We start from the raw sequence: 24,899 nt of genomic DNA, 5'->3' as shown, positions 1-24,899 counted from the left end.
TTTAATTAATGATTAGCAAATTTTAGAATAATTTAGTATTTAAAAATATATTTCTTTTATTTATATTGATATTCACTTATTTTGTTATAAATATTAGTAAACATATAATATTTGACATATATAATATCGAAAAATTATTTTTTTTTACATTTACTATTTCCGAGTACTCTGCGAATACTCCCCAATTACACCCAACTTCCTAATCGATGCCTAGCGATTTTTACAACATTGTATAGAATAATAAAAGTATGATTTGTATGTATAGATATACTAGCTTAGAACTCGTTTACTACGGTTGGAAAATATCAATCACATAAAATTATGGGTTAATTGCTTTGTTAGTCCCTTTGATTTCTTAAAGTATTAGGCTTTAATATTAAGGTTTTCAAGTAAAACGTTCTATGCTTTATCTCTCTCTCTCTCTCTCTCTCTCTCTCTCTCTCTCTCTCTCTCTCTTTATTTCTCTTTTGTAGTAAACCACCATTCCTTCGTTTGGTTGTTGCCTGGAGATGCCATGCATTCTACCATCTAAATGCTATTTCCAAAACTTTTGATATGATGCTTATAATAAAATTTATAATTACATATTTGACAATTGCGTCATTATTATATCATTAAAAAGAGGAGCATCCTAGGTTTATCTCATTAAAATTAAACTAATGGATATTATGAATGTAAAAGGTTGTAAAAGTCATTAGGCGGTCCTAGGCGGTCGACTGGGAAGTTGTGAGTACTCGGGAGTAGTCGGGGATTACTCGGAAAATACCTAAGGAGTACTCGGCCGAGGCGGGGAGTACTCGATCTAGGCGTGGAGTAATCGGGGAGTACTCGACCGCTTACTCGGAAGTTTTACAACATTGGTTATGTTAAAATATTAGGTTTAACTAATAAGTATGAAAAATTATACATTTAGTCCTCATTATCCACTCACAAATGACGTAATTGGTTTCGGCACTAATGAACATAAACAAAACTGTCACTTATATGTGAAATTATTAAGACAGGTTGGGATAGGATAGGGCTGAGCACGGTTTGGTTCAGTTATTAGGCGAAACCTAAACCGAAACCGAAGTAATCGCCCTGTTCGATTTTTGGTTTTTCGATTTTTCGGTTATTTTTGGTTTCGGTTCGGTTATTTTCGGTTTTTTTTTCAATTATGTGTTGACATTGCAAAAAAAATTTTAAAAATGAAAATACATATTTTAAGCTTGTATAAAAACGTGTTAGAGTATCACATTCCACACATATATTGAATTCAAAAGACAAAAATAGGCACGTGTTACGTTGAACTATACGAATACAAAGTTGCTAAATAGAGTTTAAAAATTAAAAAACATTAAAAGTTTAGTCTCATCTTCATTCATCATATTATTTATTTATCTTAAAAGTTTAGTCCATTCCTCATCATCTTGATAATCTTTATCATCATCAATCGGTTCTGTTCGGTTTTTTTCGGATTTTTAAAAATGGATAACCGAATCGAAACCGAAATTTTGGTTTTTCAAAAATACAAAAAATTAACCGTCGGTTTTTTCGGTTAATTCGGTTTCGATTCGGTTAATTTGGTTTTCTGCTCACCCCTAGGATAGGATCCCTCTTTCGACAGCCGTAAACCGTGCTCGCAAAGAAAAATGAGGTGGGATTGGAGTGCTATGCTGTTTAAAGGTAGTCACCAACTCACTTGCTTCAATTTAAACGTTGTAATCGGTTTTAATGGTTGATACGTGAAGGTCAATTTTAAAAGTTATATGCAAAACATGCAAATAACTTTACCGATGTGAGATGCAAAGTTTTTGAACGGCAATCATTCATTTCAGAAGTTTGGGATTATAGATGACGTATATGTATATTTTTTAAAAGTAAAATATCAATATCTATAAGACTATAAATACATTTTGATGCGCTCATAAATGTGGTCTATAAGTCGCTTTCTCACCCGTGAACAAACATCCTAGAGGCTGGTCCAACCGTTACCGAATATTTGACCAAACATTTATTTCATTTAGACAAATAAAACATTTAAAAGTAGAAATCCACCTTTAATATATAGAATGTTCATTTTTTTAAGAAAAAGCTAAGGACATGAGTAGTGGGGCGTTTCCTCACTCAAAACACTCTCAAAACGTCGGGAACATCACCCCGGGGGCGCCTTGGGGTATTTTGATGTGGAGGGCGCTTTCACAAAGCCCTTGAAAGGGGAGATTTGAGAAAGGTAATTGGTTGCTTTATTTATTTGTTTTTTTAATATATATAAAATTATCATAGAGGCGTTTTACAACAAAGTTGTGTAGTGGATGAAGCCTTTTCAAATCATTACCTTTACCTTTCTCAAATGGGTGAGCTAGTTAAAGTTTCACTGCCTATATGGTAGTGACGTAACACTTTAACTAGTCACTGGTAGTTAAACAACAACATATAGCCTGACATCGTTTTAGATTATCTAAAATGAGTTTATATTTTAAATTAAATGCAAATATGTAAACCCAAATAATGTCACCCTAGCGGTCTTTGCTTTTTGTCATAGTGACTTGCCATATCTTTATAAATATACTAAATTTTCTAGAAGGAATACAAAGGTGTTTCATGCAGTATGTCTAGTCATGATATGAATTATGGGTTACGTGGAAGGCAAAGAACGATGCGGTTTTTGGTGACAAACAAGCCCATTTGGTAAATTTGGTCGGTGAGATAAAGACCTCAGGTTTATTTGGATAAAGAATAGACCAAGAACTCCAAACATCTCATGGGATAACCGGAATGAGTTTCATGTGGTATAGGCTCTTGGTTTGCATTGAGGTTTTTATTTTTGGCTTTATTTTCCTCTTGTATTCATAGTTTTTGTGATTTTGTTTATTTTTGGTGGTTGTAATTGTTTAGCCAACTTGGCTTGGTTCGTATATAATACAAATCTTTGTTGCGTTAGAAAAAAAAAGAAAAAAGGAACCCCCCTCCCCTCCCCTAAAATAACGCTTTCCCCAAACTACGATTATTAAACATTTTGACTCAAAAACATCCATCCTCCCTCTATTAGTCATATCATTACTTGCCTTCTAAAAAGTTAACCACAATAATGTCGCAAAAAGGACCCATGAAAATTGTAGGGATTGTAAGTTGTCTCATCTCGACCTCACTATCTTATAGATGAAGTGTTCAAATCTTTCAAGCTGTAGGCCGTAGGTATAGAGGGTTTATATGACTATATTTAGGAGTGGGTTAGTTTGCTATTAAAAAAAAAGACAAGTAATGCTTAAATGTAATTATTAATTTATTACTCCACCGTAGTTTTTGAACAACGTTTTTTCCGAGTCTACATGTAAACGGATTTCAACCGTCATAGTTATTTGATACTTCATCGAAAACCCTCCAAAACAAAAACCTTAACACCCGGATAAAACCGTCCCCCTACATTAGCGTCGTGATTGAAACTAACGACCTCTCCTAGAAGAAGGAAACCTGATGGCCCACAGTTATTACCCCGCCATTTAACCGTATTCAGTAAAGAAGAGTAATAGTGTGTATACTTTCAAGGTTAAAGATACACGTGGCAAGCTAGATATAATGTAGGTGCTGCAGTCGGCTCTCTCTCATACATACATTTTGCACCTGCACTGCAAATTGAGAGAGTACCTGTGGGGTAGGGTTAGGTTGGGTACACCAACTTCAAACTTCTTTGCAAAAACAACAATTTTTAAATTTCAAGAAATTATTAGGGTTTTGGTTGGGATATGATATGATATGAATGTTGATGTTGTGAAGCTGCTGTCAAAATGGGTACATTGTTCATCACGCTGCTGCTGCTTCTGGTTCATCATGCTTATGCAAACCTTGAAGGTAACATTTTTATTGTTTTATAATTTTTTTTTGGAATTGGGGTTTTTTAGGTTGCTAAAGTTTGTAATGCGGTAAATTGATTCAAGTTTTATGCTTTTCTACTGTTGGATTTAGGGGTTTGTATCGGGTATTTGGGTCGGGTTGAATTTTGTTCGACCCGAACACAACCTGTTTAAACAATTTGTCTAAACGTGTCAAATAGGTTGGCGGGTGATAATCAAGTTGTAAAATTGTGAATTGCGTTGGTGGGTTTGAAAATCGGGGTATACGGGTATACGGGTTAACGGGTCAACTTGTTTACTTATTGTTGTTTTGTAGTTGTCTGGGTTTAGGGATTTTGTTGATTTTAGATTTGATTGATGTGTCTTTTGAATGTGACAGTTTTAGGCGGCTATTATTAGTAATGTAATGCAATAAATTTGATTCAAGTGCTAAGCTTTATTACTGTAGTGTTGGACAGGGTGTCAATCTTGTAGGGTTCAGGGGATGAATATGACCCCTTTAACCCATTCACCAATACGTGTTAAACGGTTTGGCGGGTAGTAATTAGATTATAAATGTTTGATTGGGTTGGTCGGTTGTAAAATTTGGGTTAAATGTGTTAGCGGGTCGACCTGTTTAAGTATACAAGTTAAAACAGGTCAACCCGTTTAACCCATTTACCCAAACGGGTTAGCGGGTAGTAATCAAGTTGTAAAAATTGGGTTAAACTGGTTAGCGGGTCGACCTGTCTAAATAACGGGTTAAATAAGTCAGGCTGAACACGGCTCGTTTGTTAAACTGGCTAGACATGACAACCCAAAACCTTATTTTTGCTGCCCATGTCGGATATCCCCCCCCCCCACCCCACCACACACACACACAATTGGATTGCCGATTTCATCGTTGTTTGTATGTTATTCTTATCTTTTATGATATTGTGATAATATCATATCACTGTCATTTACAGGTGATGCTTTGAATAGTTTGAGGTCGAATTTAGAAGATCCAAATAGTGTGCTTCAAAGTTGGGATCCCACATTGGTTAACCCTTGCACATGGTTTCATGTAACCTGCAATAACGATAATAGTGTTATAAGACTGTAAGTTTACTATCCATTTTCTGTTAGTTAATATCATATCTTCTAATTTTTAACATCCATTTTTCTCAGTGATTTGGGAAATGCGGCTCTTTCTGGTACTTTAGCCCCACAGATTGGTCTCTTGAAGAATCTGCAATACTTGTAAGTCACATTTAAACATAAATCTATTGAAAAATAAACAAAAAAATGGTTATATAGTGCACCACTTGAAAAGGAGTTGCTTTTAAGATTAGTACTAATGTTAAATATTTTGTATTATGGGATTTAATAAATAGGGCTGTTAAACAGGTCGTGTTCGCTGGTTGGCCGGTCGAAGTCGAACCCGCAAATTTACACGAATATGAAACTGAATTCGTGTCGCACACATGAACCTGAACACAACATGTGTATTTGTGGGATGAGAGTTGAGACAAGCACGGCCGATTTAACCCTAAAAGAGAATTTTATTTAATTTTTGTTGCATACTAATGCTCTAAATTCCCTATTTTCATATACTTGTTATATCTTTTTAGCAATTATGTCTATAATATTCCAGTATTTTTTAAACCTTATAACGTTGGCATAAAAATAACTCAAATAGTTTAAGTTATTACAGGAAACACACTTAAAAAGAAATTAAAAAAACAAGTAATTGGGTTAAACAGGTCAACCTGTGAACCCACAGGTCTGACACAGACATGACCCGTTTAGCTAAACATGTATGCTGGTTCGACCTGAACCTGTTAGGTTTGTGGAGTGTTAGAACTCCCACACTTAAGATTTATGTGTTCTTAAGTTGGACTAATTATCAATTATGTTTCTTGAAATTATTTTTTTGCAGAGAACTTTACAGCAATAATTTAAGCGGCCCGCTTCCAAGTGACCTTGGAAATTTAACAAATTTAGTGAGTTTGGATTTATATCTGAACGAGTTCTCTGGCCCGATTCCAGCTACATTGGGCAAGCTCTCAAAGTTGCGGTTCCTGTATGTATTTGTTCTTTAGTATCAGCGTTTTTAAATATTTGCTTATCGTATGAGTTGATATATGTTCTATTATTCCATTTAGAGGGCAATTACATAATTGTAACAGAATATTTTTACCAATGATATAATTTTGGCCTTTTACTGCATGGATAGCCGGCTTAACAATAACAGCTTGGATGGTCCAATCCCTTTGTCATTGACTAATATTTCATCCTTGCAAGTGCTGTGAGTATTTTTCATCCTTACATATAGTATCAACAATCATGAAGGATGACAAAATTTCATAAGATAATTTAATGATTTTATACTAAACTTTTAGGGATCTGTCAAACAACCGTCTGTCGGGACCAGTTCCAGATAATGGCTCATTCTCGCTTTTTACACCAATCAGGTCTGTCAATTAATAGGCCCGTTTATTATTTATTAATCTTGTTTCCACCTAAAAATAACTCACTAATGTTAATTCCTGATCCTCAGTTTTGCTAATAATTTCGGGCTTTGTGGCCCGGTCACTGGACACCCTTGTCCTGGATCTTCTCCCTTTTCTCCACCTCCACCATTTGTGCAACCACCACCAATAGCCACACCAGGTGATTGCCGGTTGCCACCTCAGATATTAGTTTTTTAATTTTTTTTATAAATAGTTATGCATTATGTGTGTTAGTATAGTGCATTAGTGTTAAATGTGTTTGCATTGTGTTTCAGAAGGAAAGAGTGCCACTGGTGCTATAGCTGGCGGAGTTGCTGTCGGGGCAGCATTATTGTTTGCTGCCCCCGCCATTGCATTTGGGTTGTGGCGTCGACGGAAGCCTCAAGACTTTTTCTTTGATGTGCCCGGTTTGTAACTTCCATGTTTACCTTTTTTTTTCTTTCTTAAATTTGACTTGAGACTGCACTTCAGTTTAACAAAATGACCACTTTTAAAAATCCGTTCTGAGCATAACCAAAATGAGCACTTTTTAAAGTGGCCCGTATTGACCCATACTCATCTTTCATAAAGCCCATTCTGACCCGATCAAAATGTCCAATTTTATAAAATGGCTTGTTTCCCGTATCCATTTTTGTTAAAAACCTGTTCTGGCTCTAACCAAAATGACCACTTTTAGAATGGGCTGTTTTGATCTGAACACATTTTTTGCTAAAGCTCGTTCTGACCTGAACCAGTATGTCCACTTCTTTAAAATGCCTGTTTCCCGATTATCGTACTCATTTTTGTTTAAACCCGTTCTGACCTATACTAAAATGACCATTTGTTAAAAGGGCCTGATTTGGCCAGTACTCATTTTTGTTAAAGCCCGTTCTGACCCAAATCAAAATGCCCACTTTTTAAAATGGCCTGTTTTGACCCGTACCCATTTTTCTTAAAAACCCGTTCTGACCCAGAGTCCCGAACCAAAATGACATTTTTTTAAAAGAATGGCCCATTTTGACCCACACCCTTTTCTGTTAAAACTTGTTCTGACACACTACTCAGCACCCCCCCCCCCCCCTTTTGTCTCTCTCTGGTTTTTCCAAGCATAAGATTAAACAAAGTAACAAACCCTATCTTCTTCATCGTTTATATATCAATTACTAATATATAATCACTTTCAAAAAACACACATCCAAACACCCTTTAAATTATGAATGACCTATTTGCAGCTGAAGAAGATCCTGAGGTTCATTTAGGACAACTTAAAAGATTTTCTTTAAGAGAATTACAAGTGGCAACCGATAGTTTTAGCAATAAAAACATATTGGGTAGAGGTGGATTTGGTAAAGTTTACAAAGGGCGGTTAGCTGACGGCTCGTTGGTTGCCGTTAAACGGTTGAAGGAAGAACGAACACCAGGCGGCGAGCTACAATTTCAGACGGAAGTTGAAATGATTAGCATGGCGGTTCATCGGAATCTCCTTCGGTTAAGGGGATTTTGTATGACACCAACTGAAAGATTACTTGTTTATCCCAATATGGCCAATGGAAGCGTTGCATCATGTTTGAGAGGCAAGTGTTTCATAACTTTCATTACCACTCATAATTGTCATATCATTATTTGAACACTATTTATTATAATTAGTTGTGTAAACAATCTAAGCCATTCGTGAGCTACTTGAGATCGACTCGTTAAAAGCTTGAATCGAGCCGAACTTAAAACGAGTTCCAGCTTGAGCTCAAGTCTAAAGTTAAGCTTGTTTTAATAAATGCGCTGAGCCCGAGCTTCAAATATAGAGTTTAAACTGGCTCGTGAGCCTAAACGAGCCTATTATTAATTTATATAATATATTGAATACATATTAACTATATAATAATTTTTTTATGCATAAAATTAAGTAAATATAGCTAAATAAGATTTATGTTATATACAGAAGTTATAATCAAAATATATATACAAAATAATTATAAACGTATAAACTAATTGTTAAATAATAAACGAGCCAAGCTCAAGCTTGAAAAACTACTCACGATCTAGCTCGAGTTTTACAAATAGAGCTTGAAGCCAGCCGAGCTGGCTCCCTAGCCTAAATGAGCATATCTTTTCTAAAATTTATATAATAATATTAAAAATTATAATCAAAATGCATATAAAAATAATTATAACTGTATATAAGTTAGTTAATAAATAATAAACGAGTTGAGCCCGAGCTTCACTTACCGAGATTGAGCTGGCTCGTGAGTTTAAACTAGCCTATTATTTATATAATTTTTCATAATAAATTAAATGTATTTTTATATAATAATTATTTTTATAGTTATAAATGTATATAAAGTAAGTAATAAATAATAAACGAGCCAATCCTGAGCTCTGTCTCAGCTCATTTACACCCTTAGTATTTACAATACTTTTTAAATCGTAAATTATTTTCGTGTACTTGTAGAACGACCACCAAACGAACCGCCACTAGACTGGCCTACACGAAAACGGATCGCTTTAGGGTCGGCTAGAGGGCTTTCGTATTTGCATGATCATTGTGACCCAAAAATCATTCACCGAGATGTAAAAGCGGCTAACATATTGCTGGACGAAGAATTTGAGGCGGTAGTTGGTGATTTCGGTTTGGCTAAATTGATGGATTACAAAGATACACATGTCACGACTGCTGTACGTGGGACCATCGGGCATATTGCTCCCGAGTATCTCTCAACAGGAAAATCATCGGAAAAAACCGATGTTTTGGGTACGGGATTATGCTTTTGGAACTAATTACGGGTCAAAGGGCATTTGACCTTGCTCGACTTGCGAATGATGATGATGTCATGTTACTCGATTGGGTACGTGTTCTTTAAACTTTTTTTTTCGGGTTTGTGAAAGCGGGGTTGACTTGGGGTATATTTATCTCTAATGGGTCAATGAATAAAACTTAAGAACATAGCTTAAAAATGAAACGAATCAAAAGATTAAAATAATGATTTAATAATGTAGTTTTCTTTTGATATTTTATAGGCTTGTAAACGGTCCAAACAAACGCGAATGCGGCATGTTCGTGTTCGTTCATCTAACTTTTACTGAACAAACAATCAAACACGAACGGGGTTTTCTTGTTTGTGTTTGTTCATTAGGAAATGAACATGTTCGTGCTCGTTTATGCTCGTTCTTTATCAATGTAAATGAATGGTTCATGAACGTAAATGAATGAACATAATCAAGCTAAATCTGCTTAAAGTAATGTGAAAAACAATGTGTAAGCCTAAAAAGCTATTAAAACTAAACTGAGTTGTAATTGGCCAAACAATTTTAAATGAGTATATTAACGAACATAAACAAAAGAACTTAAACAAACGTAAACTAACGACATTCACAACAAAATAACGAACCAGACATGTGCTCATGCTTGTTTGTTTAACTAAATGAACAAACTTTTTGTTGATGTTCAGTCGTTAAATAAACGAATATAAGCAAACTTCCGCTGAATAGTTCACGTTGAATGTTCGACTCGTTTACAGCCTAATGTTTAAAATATCAAATATTTATACAAATTTAAGAAAAAGGAACAAAAAGAGTTGCGGGTCAACTCAACCCTATTCACTTTGTCTGAGTTTACTAAAAATGTATTTTAGGTGAAAGGGCTTTTAAAAGAGAAGAAACTCGAGATGCTGGTGGACCCCGATCTAGAAACCAATTATGTGGCAGCTGAGGTGGAGCAGTTAATCCAGGTGGCATTATTATGTACACAAGGGTCACCAATGGACCGTCCGAAAATGTCGGATGTTGTTAGGATGTTAGAAGGTGAGGGGCTAGCGGAGCGTTGGGACGAGTGGCTGAAAGTGGAGGTGATCCGCCACGAGCTGGACCTTGTACCTCTGCCTAACTCGGACTGGATTATTGACTCGACTGATAACTTGCATGCAGTTGAGTTATCGGGCCCCAGATGATGAAAGATTGAAAAGAAATTATGTTTTTGTGTTTGGTGGTTGCGATATGCTTTTGTTTGTTTGTCATATGTAACTTGTAACTAGTAATTTATTATAATTTTAATCTTGAATTCTTGGTGATTAAGGTTGTGCATTGGATTCAAAAGTGTTGACTTTTGAGGTCAAATTTCACCATTTCCAACTGATGTTTTAAAACACAGAACTGCCTGTTGTATAATACAATCTACAAAACAGATTTTGGTAAAACTGTTTATTGACTTTTTAGAATAAACTTTTTAAAACAGGCAACAGCTTATTGTTTGATTGATTTGTTTATTTAATACAACTTTTTTTTTACAAAACAATTATTAAAATATCTCTTTTTTTAGCATGGACTCTGCCTCAATCTTGACCGTTATACTTGAACTTTAAACATAATAATAAATATCATAATTTTGCAAATGACTTTTCATGAATCTGACAGGTATTTTGATTGAGTTGAAGCAAGCTAGCTCAATGCTAAAATAACCACTAATTACTTTCCAAATAGCTTGTGGGCATGTGTCTCAAAGTTCGTTCAAAATTGGCTCGGTTTGTAGCCAAGGCTAGCTCTTTGTTTGGCTCGCTTAAAACAAATACAACTTTTAATAGTTTATAGCCCAAACAAGACATATTGAATCCTTTAAACCTTAATCTTTATCATTAGGTGTCAACTTTGAATCAAGACCTTTTCTTTCTTCAAAATTCCGACAATCCTTCAAGCCGATCCAAACTGGGCCGACTCGGTTTAATATTCAAGCCAGGTTGGCCATGACTCGACTCGTGAATAGCCCTACATAAGTCAACAATTCTCATACACCCAAACTTAATGTATCAAAAGACAATCAGCAGAACATAAGAGATTTGAAGGAAAAAACAACATATGACAGCAGCTTGCACTAATCATGTTCAACTGTGTAGAATCTGCACTCATTCTGGCATTAAGACTCCTACAAAAATGCGGTCAATCGATCTTCAATACAACTTCAAAGATGATAACCCATCACAAAGAGTCTAATAACTCAACTACTCAAATGTTAAAAGGCGAAAATAAACAAATTCACGCCATCTTCTTGGTGAAAAAGGCCACATTACGTTACCCTCAAGAACCAAAAACCTAACTTAACTAACTCTTCTCACACTATCCATGTACATTTCACATAACCCAGGCACATCACCCTCAAACCCGCGCAAGAATTTAAGAAACCTCAACTCAGAATAAGACACAACCGTTATAAGCATCAGTTTACCCTTCACCAACTTCTTATCTTTCAAGATCTTCAACATATTATTCCTAGGAATAACCCTCTTGTTCAAACTAAATGTAAAGAAAGTACTACACCTAATCAAATAATCGGGCTTATACCCAAGACCTGTCATCAAAAACTCCAACTTTTCATGAATATTATCTTCGGATTTGTTCAAACAATACGGTTGAGCCTTAACCAACAACCCAATATCCGAATCCGACCATCCAAAACTCCTAAAAAGATTCATCTTTTTCTCCACTTCCGCATCAGTAACATACAAAGCCACACTCACACCATGTATAAAACCACGTAACCCACGCGAAATCCCCAATTTTTCTTCGACGTAATTCACCCGATTCTCAAACAGTTTAGGGTTCACCATAAAGCTTTCCGGGTTGCTCAGCATAAACTTAACAATCCTCTCATTTGACAACCCAAGATTTTGCAACAAAGTAACATTTGTAGACAATCTTTTCATTGAATAATTAGTAAAATACAACCACCTTGATTTATTAATAAAAGTAACCACATTTTCATCACTACCCAGATACATTTTCAGCAGATTAATACCCGGAATGATCCGGGTTTGTAACCCGAACCCGAAAACTTCTGGGTTTCGTCTAATGAGAACAACAAGATCCGACCCGGATAGGCCGAGTTCGTGAAAAACCCGGAGTTTGGGTTGAAGGGTTTTGTGGGCTTTGCAATTAAGGATCTTGGGGACGGAAGAGACAATTTGTTTGATCTGGGTCAGGGTTAAACCGTAATTCTTGAAGGTGGTGAGGATACAATCGGAATTAATGGTGGATGTGAGATTGGTGAGGTTACCTTCGGAGAGAGAGATGGCGTCTTGTTTGGAGAAATTGAGGGAGTTGATGAGGTAATCGACGGTCCGGTCGCCGTGGACGGTGGAGCAGTGGCGGTTGTGTGACCGGAGGAAGGTTGAGATCCGGAGCATGGTGAGGATGAAGACTCGAGTTGTCGACTGGAAATTGGGCTTTTAAATGTTTTATTATGTCCTCAAAAATGTCACTAAATTAATTTTTTTGGTTTAAGTTTTATTGTGTTGGAGTCGAAAATTAAACCGAACTGAATTCGATAAGGTTAAAACCAAACCGAAAACTGAACTTGGTTTTATTGTGTTTTTTGTGGATGCAAGAATGTCTAAAAGCATGTTACTTTGGAGGGGATGAGATAGATAGATGACGCGCTTTGAAGTCGGTTTTAGCTTTAAGAAGGACAATGACCGGACATGATAAGTACCTATACGGGTTCAATTTTGAAGCCTTTTATTATAAAGGCTTGAATATAATTACAGAAGTATATACATAAAATACGACCCTAATCACTGGATAATTATAAGAAAAGACCTCGTGATTGTAAGAATGTTTTATAAAAAGACAACATGATTGAAAGAATGTTGTATTTAGACTCGAGACAACTATTTGTTAAATTTAGCATATTGGGTGTATTAAAAAGACGATACGATTGTAAGAATGTTGCATTTTTGCATCAAAACACTTGTCAAAATTCTTTTTCTTCATATATTAGATTTGGTGCGTTTGACAAAAGGTATTTACCAAAACTCTTTTCTTGACCTATTTCCGTTGATTAAACATTGTACATTATACAATCATTGATGCACTGACAAAGATTAATAACATTGTTTCAGAAATGTACTGGATGCTTGAAACGCCAATCTTGTAGTATGTTTTGATTTTGGAATTAAAATCAACGGAAAACACCTAATTCATTAGGCTTTTTATTTACTTGGATAATGTTTATGTGAATTTCAACAAAATACTGGTACGACTCAAAAAATGGTAGGTGAAAGGAGTATCTTGCATTGCTATAGTAGGTGAAAGAATTAGATGTTCATTGATATTATATGCAATCATCCTTTTGTAATTACAACAATAAACATGCACATGAAAAACTACTACATAATATAATTTCAAGAAACAAAAAGCTTTTATGTACTAATATTAGCACAATTATGAAGAAACACAATAATCAAAACTAACAAAAAGGCCATCTATACCAAAAAAGAATCTCCAATTCTTTATAAGCATGAGATCATAATGTACAAAGTAACTCAAATTTTCCAAATCATCAAATCCTTAATAAGTCTTAACATAGCAACAAAACATTTACCTCATGCTACTAACATAAGTTTCATACAAGCTAGGAATCTCATCCTCAAACCCGCGCAAGTAATCTTGAAACCTTAATTCTGGATAATTAACAAGCGTAATAAGCGATTTCCCCCCTAATAGCATTCTCTCCTTCAAAATCTTCAACACTTCATTCCTCGGCTTCACCCGTTTCTCCAAACTCAACGAAAAAAGACTCGGGCAAGTAGCCAAATAACTCGACGTGTACCCAATCTCGTCCATAAAAAAACTCAACTTATCACGAATCGTATCTTCCGCTAACGCAAAACAATGCGGCTGATTCTTAAACAACACAGACAACTCAGTATCCGTAAACCCAAACCCCTTATAAACCTCCATCTTCCTCTCCATACTCGCAACACTATTCGAAGCAATCGAGTTAAAACACCGGAAAAACACGTTCGAATCACGCAAAATACCTAATCTACCCTCGACCCAATTCATCTTCCTCGTTATCCATGACGTCGGTTGCGCAAAATGCATAGCGTTTCTATGAACGAACTTCCGAATCTGCTCATCCGAAAACCCATAACTCCGCAACAGCATCACATTCGCGGTATACAGTTTCAACGAAACCGACGTCGAAAACAACCATCTGGATCTATTAATAATCTCAATCACTTTCTCATCAGTTTGTACCAGCATTCTAAGGTAATCAATAGTGGGTATGATTCTTGAATGTAAACCCAGATCGAATAAGCTAGGGTTTCGTTTAATTAAACGGGTTAGATCCGACGTGGACAGTCCGAGGTTTAAAAAAACATTAATTTTGGGGGCTAGGGTTTGGTTCGGTTTGTAGAGTAAAACCCTAGGGACAGAATTGACAATGTGTTTGATCTGGGTGTCATCGAAGCCGAGGGTTTTGAATAAGTGGATGACGGAATTGCAGTATTGAGTGGTGGTTAACCGGCGTACCTTTGAGGAGGATGAAATGGCGGATTCTTTGGAGAAATTGAGGGTTTTGATGAGGTAGTTTATGAATTGGGTTCGGATTGGAGATGGGTTTGTGGATGTTGAGTAACGAAGGCGAGATTGGTGGTGGTGGATTGAGAGCAGGTCCCGCCGGAGATGGTGACGGAGGAAGAACATGGTGGCGACGGTGTTACCAAGTGACTTGACGGACATGCACGGTAAAGAATTAAGGGGGTGTATGGGAGTCCTTATTTTTGCCTCCGTATAAATTATGACTAATGATAAGTTAAAAAAAGTGTTTGGGTTTTCTTATTACGTGAGAAGAAATGATGATAAGTTATACATTTGTAACTTATAACTTCTTCTTATAAGTTGTAAGGAGGTGAAAATAAGGAATCCCAAACAGCCTATAAAGACACCGCACTTCACTATTCAGTAAGGCTGTGTGCTATGGTGGTGGCTTCGAAACTCCTCTACAGTGCCACGTCAGCGCTACGTGGGCACTGGGGGCATCGAAGCCCTAGGGCATAATGCCCCTCTATGGTGAGGGGGCTTCGAAGCCCAACATTTTTTCTTTTTTTATATAAAACAAAAAAACCAATACAATAATAAAAAATATAATAATACTAAAATACAAAATAAATTAAATAAAAAAACATATAAAAAAATTAATGCTATTTTTAGTCGTCGTCCTCGCCATCATCTTGCTTATTACTCCAAAGATGTTCAACCAAATCCGATCGAAGGCTGAAATTCGTTTCCGTTTTTCGTGTTTTTAATAGATTAGCAAGTTTCTCATCTTCGTTTAGTGTACAGATCGGCTTTGGCTCATCGTTGTACTCGCCTTGGCAAACTGCTCTACCCGAGTCCTCCAATATCATATTATGCAAAATAATGCAAGTGTACATTATGTTTCTTAACTTATTCATTTGTAGAAAACGAGCCGGTTGTCTAATGATAGACCAACGTTTCTTTAATATACCGAATGCCCTTTCGATGTCTTTTCTTGCCGACTCGTGTTTTTTCTTGAAATACGGACGTTTTTCGTCAGCCGGGCACGTAAAGCTAAGAACCAACGTGGCCCACTCCGGATAAATACCGTCGACTAGATAATATCCGTATTCGTAGTTGACATCGTTCGTGGAAAATGAGGTGTTGGGTGAGACTCCGTCTGTGAGGCGATCAAAAATAAGGGACGCATTAATCACAGCTACATCATTGTTTGCACCGGGCATCCCAAAAAACGCATGCCATATCCAAAGATCAAATGATGCAGCCGCCTCAAGAATAACTGTTGGGCCATCATGATCACCCCGATGATATTGACCTTGCCAAGTAACAGGACATACTTGCCATTCCCAATGCATGCAATCGAGGCTACCAAGAATCCCGGGAAAACCGTGTCTTTGATGATGCACCTCGTATATTTTTCATACGTCGCTTTGATTCGGCTTCCTTAAATATTTTTTATGATATAGTTGTGGAATACCTAAGATTAACAAATTTTATGAAATTCATGCTTAAAATGTTACGGTTTTGAAATAAATAATTAGAATATTAATACTCACATTCGCAGAATGTTTGAAGCGCTTCGCGAGCCACTGTCTCCGACATCAGTAAGTACTCTTCCATGGTGTCGCTCGCAGTCCCATACGCTACTTGACGAATTTCCACCGTGCATTTTTGCATTGTTGAATATCCCGGCTTACCTCTCGCGTCCGCACGTTGTTGGAAGAATGCATAAACGCTTTCTAAATCACCAACTATTCGTAAAAATAGTTAGCAACTCATCCGAAAACGGTGCCGAAATCGTTCCGAATCAAAAGTCGCGTCCAGCGAAAAATAATCTTTCATCAACCGGTCACGCGCACCTACGCGATCCCGTTGAAGATGAGGTCGTCTTTTTAGTGGTTATGAGCTTCGCAATGCTGGACTACGAGTTGGGCAGCCTCTAGAACGGCACTAAATATCGCTTCATCCTTTGAATCCGAATTGGAAATATCGTCGATATCGGGCTGGAAGTCAGGCGTGAAAGATGAGACGGAAGACATATTTGGGGAGAAAGTTTTATAAAGTTTCAATAAGAGAATGGGATGTTTGTAGAGATTGGGTGAATGGTATATATATGTATGTGTGTGTGTATATATATGTGTGTGTGTTTGTGTGTGTATTTTATATTATTTATTTTTTTTTAAACGGTCATCTAGCTTTTGGTGGTGGCCCCCCACCTTACCCCTCTTCCGCGCCCATCTTCCCCTCCATTGTTCCCCCCTCCGTGCCCCACCCATTAGCGCCCCCCGGCGGTGTTTGGAGCCCACCGCGCCCCTCTCCCCCTCCCTTCCGCGCCCATAGTGCATAGTCTAACCGAGCTTATGTCCTTCGGAGTATAACGAGGCAAGAATCTCCGGTATCGAGAAAATAGGCATTTATAGGAGACGTATAGGCCTATACTGTACAGACGATTTTTAACGAGAAATAGATTTTTCATGGGTCTTGCTATTCGGGCAATAGGTACATTTTTTTGGGCACTATCAATTCTATAGAGACCGTTGGTGTTACATTTTTGCAAATAGTTAGGTCTATGAGCGAACTAAACGTTCAGTGGATCGTTTAGCTTGAAGTTCATTTATGTCCACTTATTTAATAAGTGAGTGAACATATAGAGTTTTTTTTTGTTTATTTGGATAAACGAACGAGCATGAGCATGCTTCTCATTCGTTCATTTACCTTCGTTTATGTTTGTTGGCTTATTTATTCATTTATTGTTAGGCACATTATAACTTAGTCTAGTTTTGTAAAATTAAAGCATTGATCCTTACAATTTATCTAGTCGTCTTACTTTTTTAGGCCCAATGTATTAATATTCACGTTTACTTTTTAGCTGGTATTTTCTTAATTATGCTATTCATTCGTTTATGTTCAGTTATATTCGTTCATTTACGTTCGTGAACTGTTCGTTTATACTATTAACGATCGAACATAAACGAAAATGAACAAGTTAATTTTTTTAACGAAAGAGCACAGAAAAGAAAATCCCATTTGTTTTGTTGTTCGTGTTCAATCTTTTGCTCGATTAAAGTTAAATGGACTCGAAATGCCCCGTTTGTGTTCACTCGGTTCGTTGACATGCCTACAAACAATTGGTCTAAAGTTGTAATCTTTGAAACTTGAGGATTAAAGTTGCAATGATGGCCAACCACATGGACCATCCGTGTCATTAATTCTATACTTTCACAAAAAGTGCGGATAACTCCCTTAACTTTTTTATTGTTCAAACATCGTCATTATGTTATAATAATATATATTAAGTTTTTGGTGCTAAAATTGCAATATTTTGGTTATATTGCAGGATGGTGTGACATGTTTGACATGGCTAGGGAGAGTATATGGCTAGGGAGTAGTCGGTATATGGCTACATGGTGCGTGGATGGTAAAGTGAGAGTATGGGATAGTCTTTATGGAGAGTGCATGAAGATTCTGACGGGACACACGGGTCCCATCCAGTCTCTAGCCATGTCACATGATGGGACCCGTTAGTGTCAGTCTCCCTTGACGCAACTGCTCGAGTCTTTGAGATTGATGAATTTCGTTAAAGCGCACTTAGAATATGTCAATTGAAGAGAAAAATACATATTTAGACACTGTCAAATGGTTGAATATTATTTGCATACCAAGTTTGTAACTTTGTTTAACCTTGAAATGTTGTTTACTCCTTTGATTAGTTCTTTAAGAGAGAATGTGCGTGGAGATCACCAAGTACTAATCATCTTGTAATAGTACGTTTTTCATGTAATATATGCTCGATATAAATGAAACCATGATTACTTGAGCGTACTCATGCAAATGAGACAGTGGATCACTTAATTATAGTACACATTTCATGATCCTATTTGATAGGCATTTATAGGAGACGTATAGGCCTATACTGTACAGACGATTTTTAACGAGAAATAGATTTTTCATGGGTCTTGCTATTCGGGCAATAGGTACATTTTTTTGGGCACTATCAATTCTATAGAGACCGTTGGTGTTACATTTTTGCAAATAGTTAGGTCTATGAGCGAACTAAACGTTCAGTGGATCGTTTAGCTTGAAGTTCATTTATGTCCACTTATTTAATAAGTGAGTGAACATATAGAGTTTTTTTTTGTTTATTTGGATAAACGAACGAGCATGAGCATGCTTCTCATTCGTTGTAACATCCTAAAATTTATAATGTTGAATAAAGAAAGTGGTGTTAGTGATTTCGCGTTTTTAATTATTAATGTCGAGTAAGGAACGGGTCTTGGGCTTAGTTATTTTATGAACTCGGCCTGTCTCGACCCGTAGGAAGCCAACCCGAGCCTAACCAAACCCGTAGTATATAAACGAAAGTTCTTGACACTTCCACCATTTTCACCATCTTCCTTCACTTACACCCACCCAAACACTCTCATTTCTAGAGAGAGAAGCTAGAGAGAGAAAGTTCTCAAATCACAAATCCGAGTCCACAATCTTGTTCCTAATCGTTTTTGGTAAGTCCCTCTCGAAAATCATCCGTTTTCATAACCATTTCGGCCTCAAATCGAGCAAAAACGTAACTTGAGTTTTCGGGTCAAAAACCGCCTTGTTTTGGTGTCAAAATGCAAGCTTTTGTGTTTAAAAGTACTAGGAATCGATAGCCCTTTCAATCCCGAGCATTTCCATGTCAAAAACTTCGATTTTGGGTCAAAAATCTGGAAAATCTGGAAAACCCGTGGGTTTCTCCGTCGCCCAGCTTGAAGGAGTCGAATCAGACTCATTCGATCGAACCAGTCGATCGAATCAGTCCATTCGATCGAATGCGTAGATCGAACAAGTCCAGTCGATCGAATCAGTCCATTCGATCGAATGCGTAGATCGAACAAGTCCAGTCGACCGAATAGGGAAGCAACCGAATGGTCTCCAACTCATTCGATCGAATGAGTTTTGTATTCGATCGAACGTGTTCCTATTCGATCGAACGTGTTCCTATTCGATCGAACGTGTTCCTGTTTGATCGAACGTGTTCCTATTCGATCGAACGTGTTGTATTCGATCGAACGTGTTCCTATTCGATCGAATCAAGCCAGAACCAAGTTGTTTCCAAGATTCGCCTGAAGTGAAGTTCGTTTATGAAATAAATTAAAAACCTAATGGAAAATGTGTTAAGGCGGTTATCGAAAATGAGTAGTAGTAATAGTAGTAGCAGTAATTGATATGTGTAAATATTATACAGTTAGCCGAGCCCAGTTAAAGAAAGGAATTACAATCAACGGCGAGCGTAACAGGATCCAGGTGAGTTTCTAGCCCCATTCCTTGTTATGTTTTCGGGGCTGTGTGCATACTTGATGTGTTGTTAATACATTTATCCTAAGTGATAAGTGTATGTCATATGTGATATGTGTGATGGATATGAATGGTTGCTTGTCGGTACGCGAACGATCTTCGGATATTGCGCGTACTGTCAGGTCAAAAATAAAGGTACGAATATTATACATCGAAGATGTATGAACATTACAAATGAATACTTGTCGGGGTGTGAACGATCTTCGGATATTGCACTTATCGACAAGAGGTATGGTTGTTAAATGAATGATGTAAAGAACGCCTAGGGTGTTCTTATGCTATGATGTAATTATTGTATATGTGAAGTAGGTGTATACAGGTACACGAATGGTATGTGAGTTCTACGTTCGACATAGTAAGTTAGGATGGCAAATCCCTCTAGCTTCTGTCGGACATAGACTCGGCTGGTGATGGCGTAGTTAAGGACTGCGGGCCTTATACGTAATGTAGATGATAGATGTAAACGTAGATAGGGATGGTGAGCCTTATACGTGTTACAGATAATAGACGACAACGTAGTTAAGGACTGCGGACCTTATATGTATTATAGATAGGCATCAGCATAGGAAAGGAATGTGGACCTTATACGTGCTGTAGTTGTATTGTGGTAGCATAGGGGAGGACTGCGGACCTCGTACGTGCTATGGTTTAGGTTGCAACATAGGGGAGGACTGTGGACCTTGTACGTGTTGTGGATGTAGGATGGTATAGGGAAGGACTGCGGACCTTGCACGTACCATAAAGGGTGAACATAGGTAAGGACTGCGGACCTTTGTACGTGTTCACGACCTTGAGTACAGGTATAGACGGCGGACTATGAACGTACTCTCGGTAGACTGAGGTTAGTGGTTATAAATATGTGTGTATGTATGGTAGTAAGTGTGTATGTAGAACAGAAGGGTAACTAGCGAAGTATGGATATGTATCTACGGATATGTATGTATGTGTATGTATTGTATGGCGTTCGATTAACTAGAACTCACTCAGCGTAGCTGACTTTTAGTATGCACGCAGGTGAGCTGATTACAGAGTTAGCATGAGGATGACACACGGCATGGATTGAACGGCTGGCATCTGAAGAAAGAAGTAAAGATGTTTTAAATATAAAGTTTTGTGTTATGGTATCAAAGAAAAGGTTTAACGTTTTGTAACAAATGATTGATGTTTTATATTCCGCGAAAAGTTTTAATAAACTCTGATTTGAAGAACTGTGTTTATGAGTAAATCCGACGCTAAAGTAGGGCTACCGGGTTCGGGGCCTTACAAGTTGGTATCAGAGCAAAGTTCGAGAGATTTAAGCATCCTACATGCTTAGACTCGAACAGAGAATGGGATTTAAGTAAGAAAAGAAAGAAGATGCCAGTTCAAGAATGCCATGTGTTGCTCAAGCAAGATCAGTAAAGGTAAGGTGTATGATTAAATGATAATTGTTAATGAGAAAGGAAAGATATGTGAACGGTAGGGATAGGAATAATTGCTCATGCAATGGTTTTATTAAATTACATTTGCTTAAGAACTTGTTTTGTGTTAAGGTCTAAAACTTATGTTTATCTGTGGCGTGTAATTATTTTGAGTTTGGTTAAGAATGATTATTATGTTATGGTGAAATGTTGTTTTAGACAATAGTGTTAAAGTACTAATCGAAACCCTTAGAAGGATGAGATGAGTCTTGGTGCATCGAGGGTCTCATGGACAAGCTACCTTAAATAGCTAAAACACATGACCACCATTCGATGGCTGTAAAGTCGGAAGTAGGAAGGGTAACTCAGAAAGCGAAGGCATTTCTATAAAACGTGTAAATGTAAGAAGTTTTCCTTTTATAGGGAATAAGTTAGGTTTCGGGGACGAAACCTCTTTAAGGAGGGAAGACTTGTAACATCCTAAAATTTATAATGTTGAATAAAGAAAGTGGTGTTAGTGATTTCGCGTTTTTAATTATTAATGTCGAGTAAGGAACGGGTCTTGGGCTTAGTTATTTTATGAACTCGGCCTGTCTCGACCCGTAGGAAGCCAACCCGAGCCTAACCAAACCCGTAGTATATAAACGAAAGTTCTTGACACTTCCACCATTTTCACCATCTTCCTTCACTTACACCCACCCAAACACTCTCATTTCTAGAGAGAGAAGCTAGAGAGAGAAAGTTCTCAAATCACAAATCCGAGTCCACAATCTTGTTCCTAATCGTTTTTGGTAAGTCCCTCTCGAAAATCATCCGTTTTCATAACCATTTCGGCCTCAAATCGAGCAAAAACGTAACTTGAGTTTTCGGGTCAAAAACCGCCTTGTTTTGGTGTCAAAATGCAAGCTTTTGTGTTTAAAAGTACTAGGAATCGATAGCCCTTTCAATCCCGAGCATTTCCATGTCAAAAACTTCGATTTTGGGTCAAAAATCTGGAAAATCTGGAAAACCCGTGGGTTTCTCCGTCGCCCAGCTTGAAGGAGTCGAATCAGACTCATTCGATCGAACCAGTCGATCGAATCAGTCCATTCGATCGAATGCGTAGATCGAACAAGTCCAGTCGATCGAATCAGTCCATTCGATCGAATGCGTAGATCGAACAAGTCCAGTCGACCGAATAGGGAAGCAACCGAATGGTCTCCAACTCATTCGATCGAATGAGTTTTGTATTCGATCGAACGTGTTCCTATTCGATCGAACGTGTTCCTATTCGATCGAACGTGTTCCTGTTTGATCGAACGTGTTCCTATTCGATCGAACGTGTTGTATTCGATCGAACGTGTTCCTATTCGATCGAATCAAGCCAGAACCAAGTTGTTTCCAAGATTCGCCTGAAGTGAAGTTCGTTTATGAAATAAATTAAAAACCTAATGGAAAATGTGTTAAGGCGGTTATCGAAAATGAGTAGTAGTAATAGTAGTAGCAGTAATTGATATGTGTAAATATTATACAGTTAGCCGAGCCCAGTTAAAGAAAGGAATTACAATCAACGGCGAGCGTAACAGGATCCAGGTGAGTTTCTAGCCCCATTCCTTGTTATGTTTTCGGGGCTGTGTGCATACTTGATGTGTTGTTAATACATTTATCCTAAGTGATAAGTGTATGTCATATGTGATATGTGTGATGGATATGAATGGTTGCTTGTCGGTACGCGAACGATCTTCGGATATTGCGCGTACTGTCAGGTCAAAAATAAAGGTACGAATATTATACATCGAAGATGTATGAACATTACAAATGAATACTTGTCGGGGTGTGAACGATCTTCGGATATTGCACGTATCGACAAGAGGTATGGTTGTTAAATGAATGATGTAAAGAACGCCTAGGGTGTTCTTATGCTATGATGTAATTATTGTATATGTGAAGTAGGTGTATACAGGTACACGAATGGTATGTGAGTTCTACGTTCGACATAGTAAGTTAGGATGGCAAATCCCTCTAGCTTCTGTCGGACATAGACTCGGCTGGTGATGGCGTAGTTAAGGACTGCGGGCCTTATACGTAATGTAGATGATAGATGTAAACGTAGATAGGGATGGTGAGCCTTATACGTGTTACAGATAATAGACGACAACGTAGTTAAGGACTGCGGACCTTATATGTATTATAGATAGGCATCAGCATAGGAAAGGACTGTGGACCTTATACGTGCTGTAGTTGTATTGTGGTAGCATAGGGGAGGACTGCGGACCTCGTACGTGCTATGGTTTAGGTTGCAACATAGGGGAGGACTGTGGACCTTGTACGTGTTGTGGATGTAGGATGGTATAGGGAAGGACTGCGGACCTTGCACGTACCATAAAGGGTGAACATAGGTAAGGACTGCGGACCTTTGTACGTGTTCACGACCTTGAGTACAGGTATAGACGGCGGACTATGAACGTACTCTCGGTAGACTGAGGTTAGTGGTTATAAATATGTGTGTATGTATGGTAGTAAGTGTGTATGTAGAACAGAAGGGTAACTAGCGAAGTATGGATATGTATCTACGGATATGTATGTATGTGTATGTATTGTATGGCGTTCGATTAACTAGAACTCACTCAGCGTAGCTGACTTTTAGTATGCACGCAGGTGAGCTGATTACAGAGTTAGCATGAGGATGACACACGGCATGGATTGAACGGCTGGCATCTGAAGAAAGAAGTAAAGATGTTTTAAATATAAAGTTTTGTGTTATGGTATCAAAGAAAAGGTTTAACGTTTTGTAACAAATGATTGATGTTTTATATTCCGCGAAAAGTTTTAATAAACTCTGATTTGAAGAACTGTGTTTATGAGTAAATCCGACGCTAAAGTAGGGCTACCGGGTTCGGGGCCTTACATTCGTTCATTTACCTTCGTTTATGTTTGTTGGCTTATTTATTCATTTATTGTTAGGCACATTATAACTTAGTCTAGTTTTGTAAAATTAAAGCATTGATCCTTACAATTTATCTAGTCGTCTTACTTTTTTAGGCCCAATGTATTAATATTCACGTTTACTTTTTAGCTGGTATTTTCTTAATTATGCTATTCATTCGTTTATGTTCAGTTATATTCGTTCATTTACGTTCGTGAACTGTTCGTTTATACTATTAACGATCGAACATAAACGAAAATGAACAAGTTAATTTTTTTAACGAAAGAGCACAGAAAAGAAAATCCCATTTGTTTTGTTGTTCGTGTTCAATCTTTTGCTCGATTAAAGTTAAATGGACTCGAAATGCCCCGTTTGTGTTCACTCGGTTCGTTGACATGCCTACAAACAATTGGTCTAAAGTTGTAATCTTTGAAACTTGAGGATTAAAGTTGCAATGATGGCCAACCACATGGACCATCCGTGTCATTAATTCTATACTTTCACAAAAAGTGCGGATAACTCCCTTAACTTTTTTATTGTTCAAACATCGTCATTATGTTATAATAATATATATTAAGTTTTTGGTGCTAAAATTGCAATATTTTGGTTATATTGCAGGATGGTGTGACATGTTTGACATGGCTAGGGAGAGTATATGGCTAGGGAG

General features: G+C 37.3%; 2 protein-coding genes and 1 pseudogene across 3 annotated transcripts; 1 reads left to right on the top strand and 2 right to left on the bottom strand.

Moving 5' to 3' along the window:
* The first annotated feature begins 3,767 nt into the window (after positions 1 to 3,767).
* On the top strand, positions 3,768 to 10,257 carry LOC143620066 (somatic embryogenesis receptor kinase 1-like; annotated as a pseudogene). The gene is made up of 11 exons (XR_013151286.1): positions 3,768 to 3,831; positions 4,781 to 4,913; positions 4,983 to 5,054; positions 5,734 to 5,877; positions 6,031 to 6,102; positions 6,197 to 6,268; positions 6,355 to 6,467; positions 6,583 to 6,714; positions 7,519 to 7,860; positions 8,733 to 9,126; positions 9,913 to 10,257. The product of XR_013151286.1 is annotated as a somatic embryogenesis receptor kinase 1-like (transcript).
* Positions 10,258 to 11,367: 1,110 nt separating this feature from the next.
* On the bottom strand, positions 11,368 to 12,453 carry LOC143620064 (transcription termination factor MTEF18, mitochondrial-like). The gene has a single exon (XM_077091852.1). It carries the CDS (start codon positions 12,451 to 12,453, stop codon positions 11,368 to 11,370), a length of 1,086 nt encoding a protein of 361 aa, XP_076947967.1.
* Positions 12,454 to 13,645: 1,192 nt separating this feature from the next.
* Positions 13,646 to 14,314, bottom strand: LOC143620063 (uncharacterized). Its single transcript, XM_077091851.1, has one exon. The coding sequence runs from the start codon at positions 14,312 to 14,314 to the stop codon at positions 13,646 to 13,648; it is 669 nt and encodes a 222-aa protein (XP_076947966.1).
* Between the last annotated feature and the right edge of the window lie 10,585 nt (positions 14,315 to 24,899).

The sequence above is a fragment of the Bidens hawaiensis genome, unplaced genomic scaffold, assembly GCF_021521415.1.
Source record: "Bidens hawaiensis isolate Kalapana, Puna unplaced genomic scaffold, B.hawaiensis_p1.1 tig00002525_1, whole genome shotgun sequence".
Classification (NCBI taxonomy): domain Eukaryota; kingdom Viridiplantae; phylum Streptophyta; class Magnoliopsida; order Asterales; family Asteraceae; genus Bidens; species Bidens hawaiensis.
Note: the sequence above shows the minus strand (reverse complement) of the source record. Positions and strands in the feature narration are given on the sequence as shown.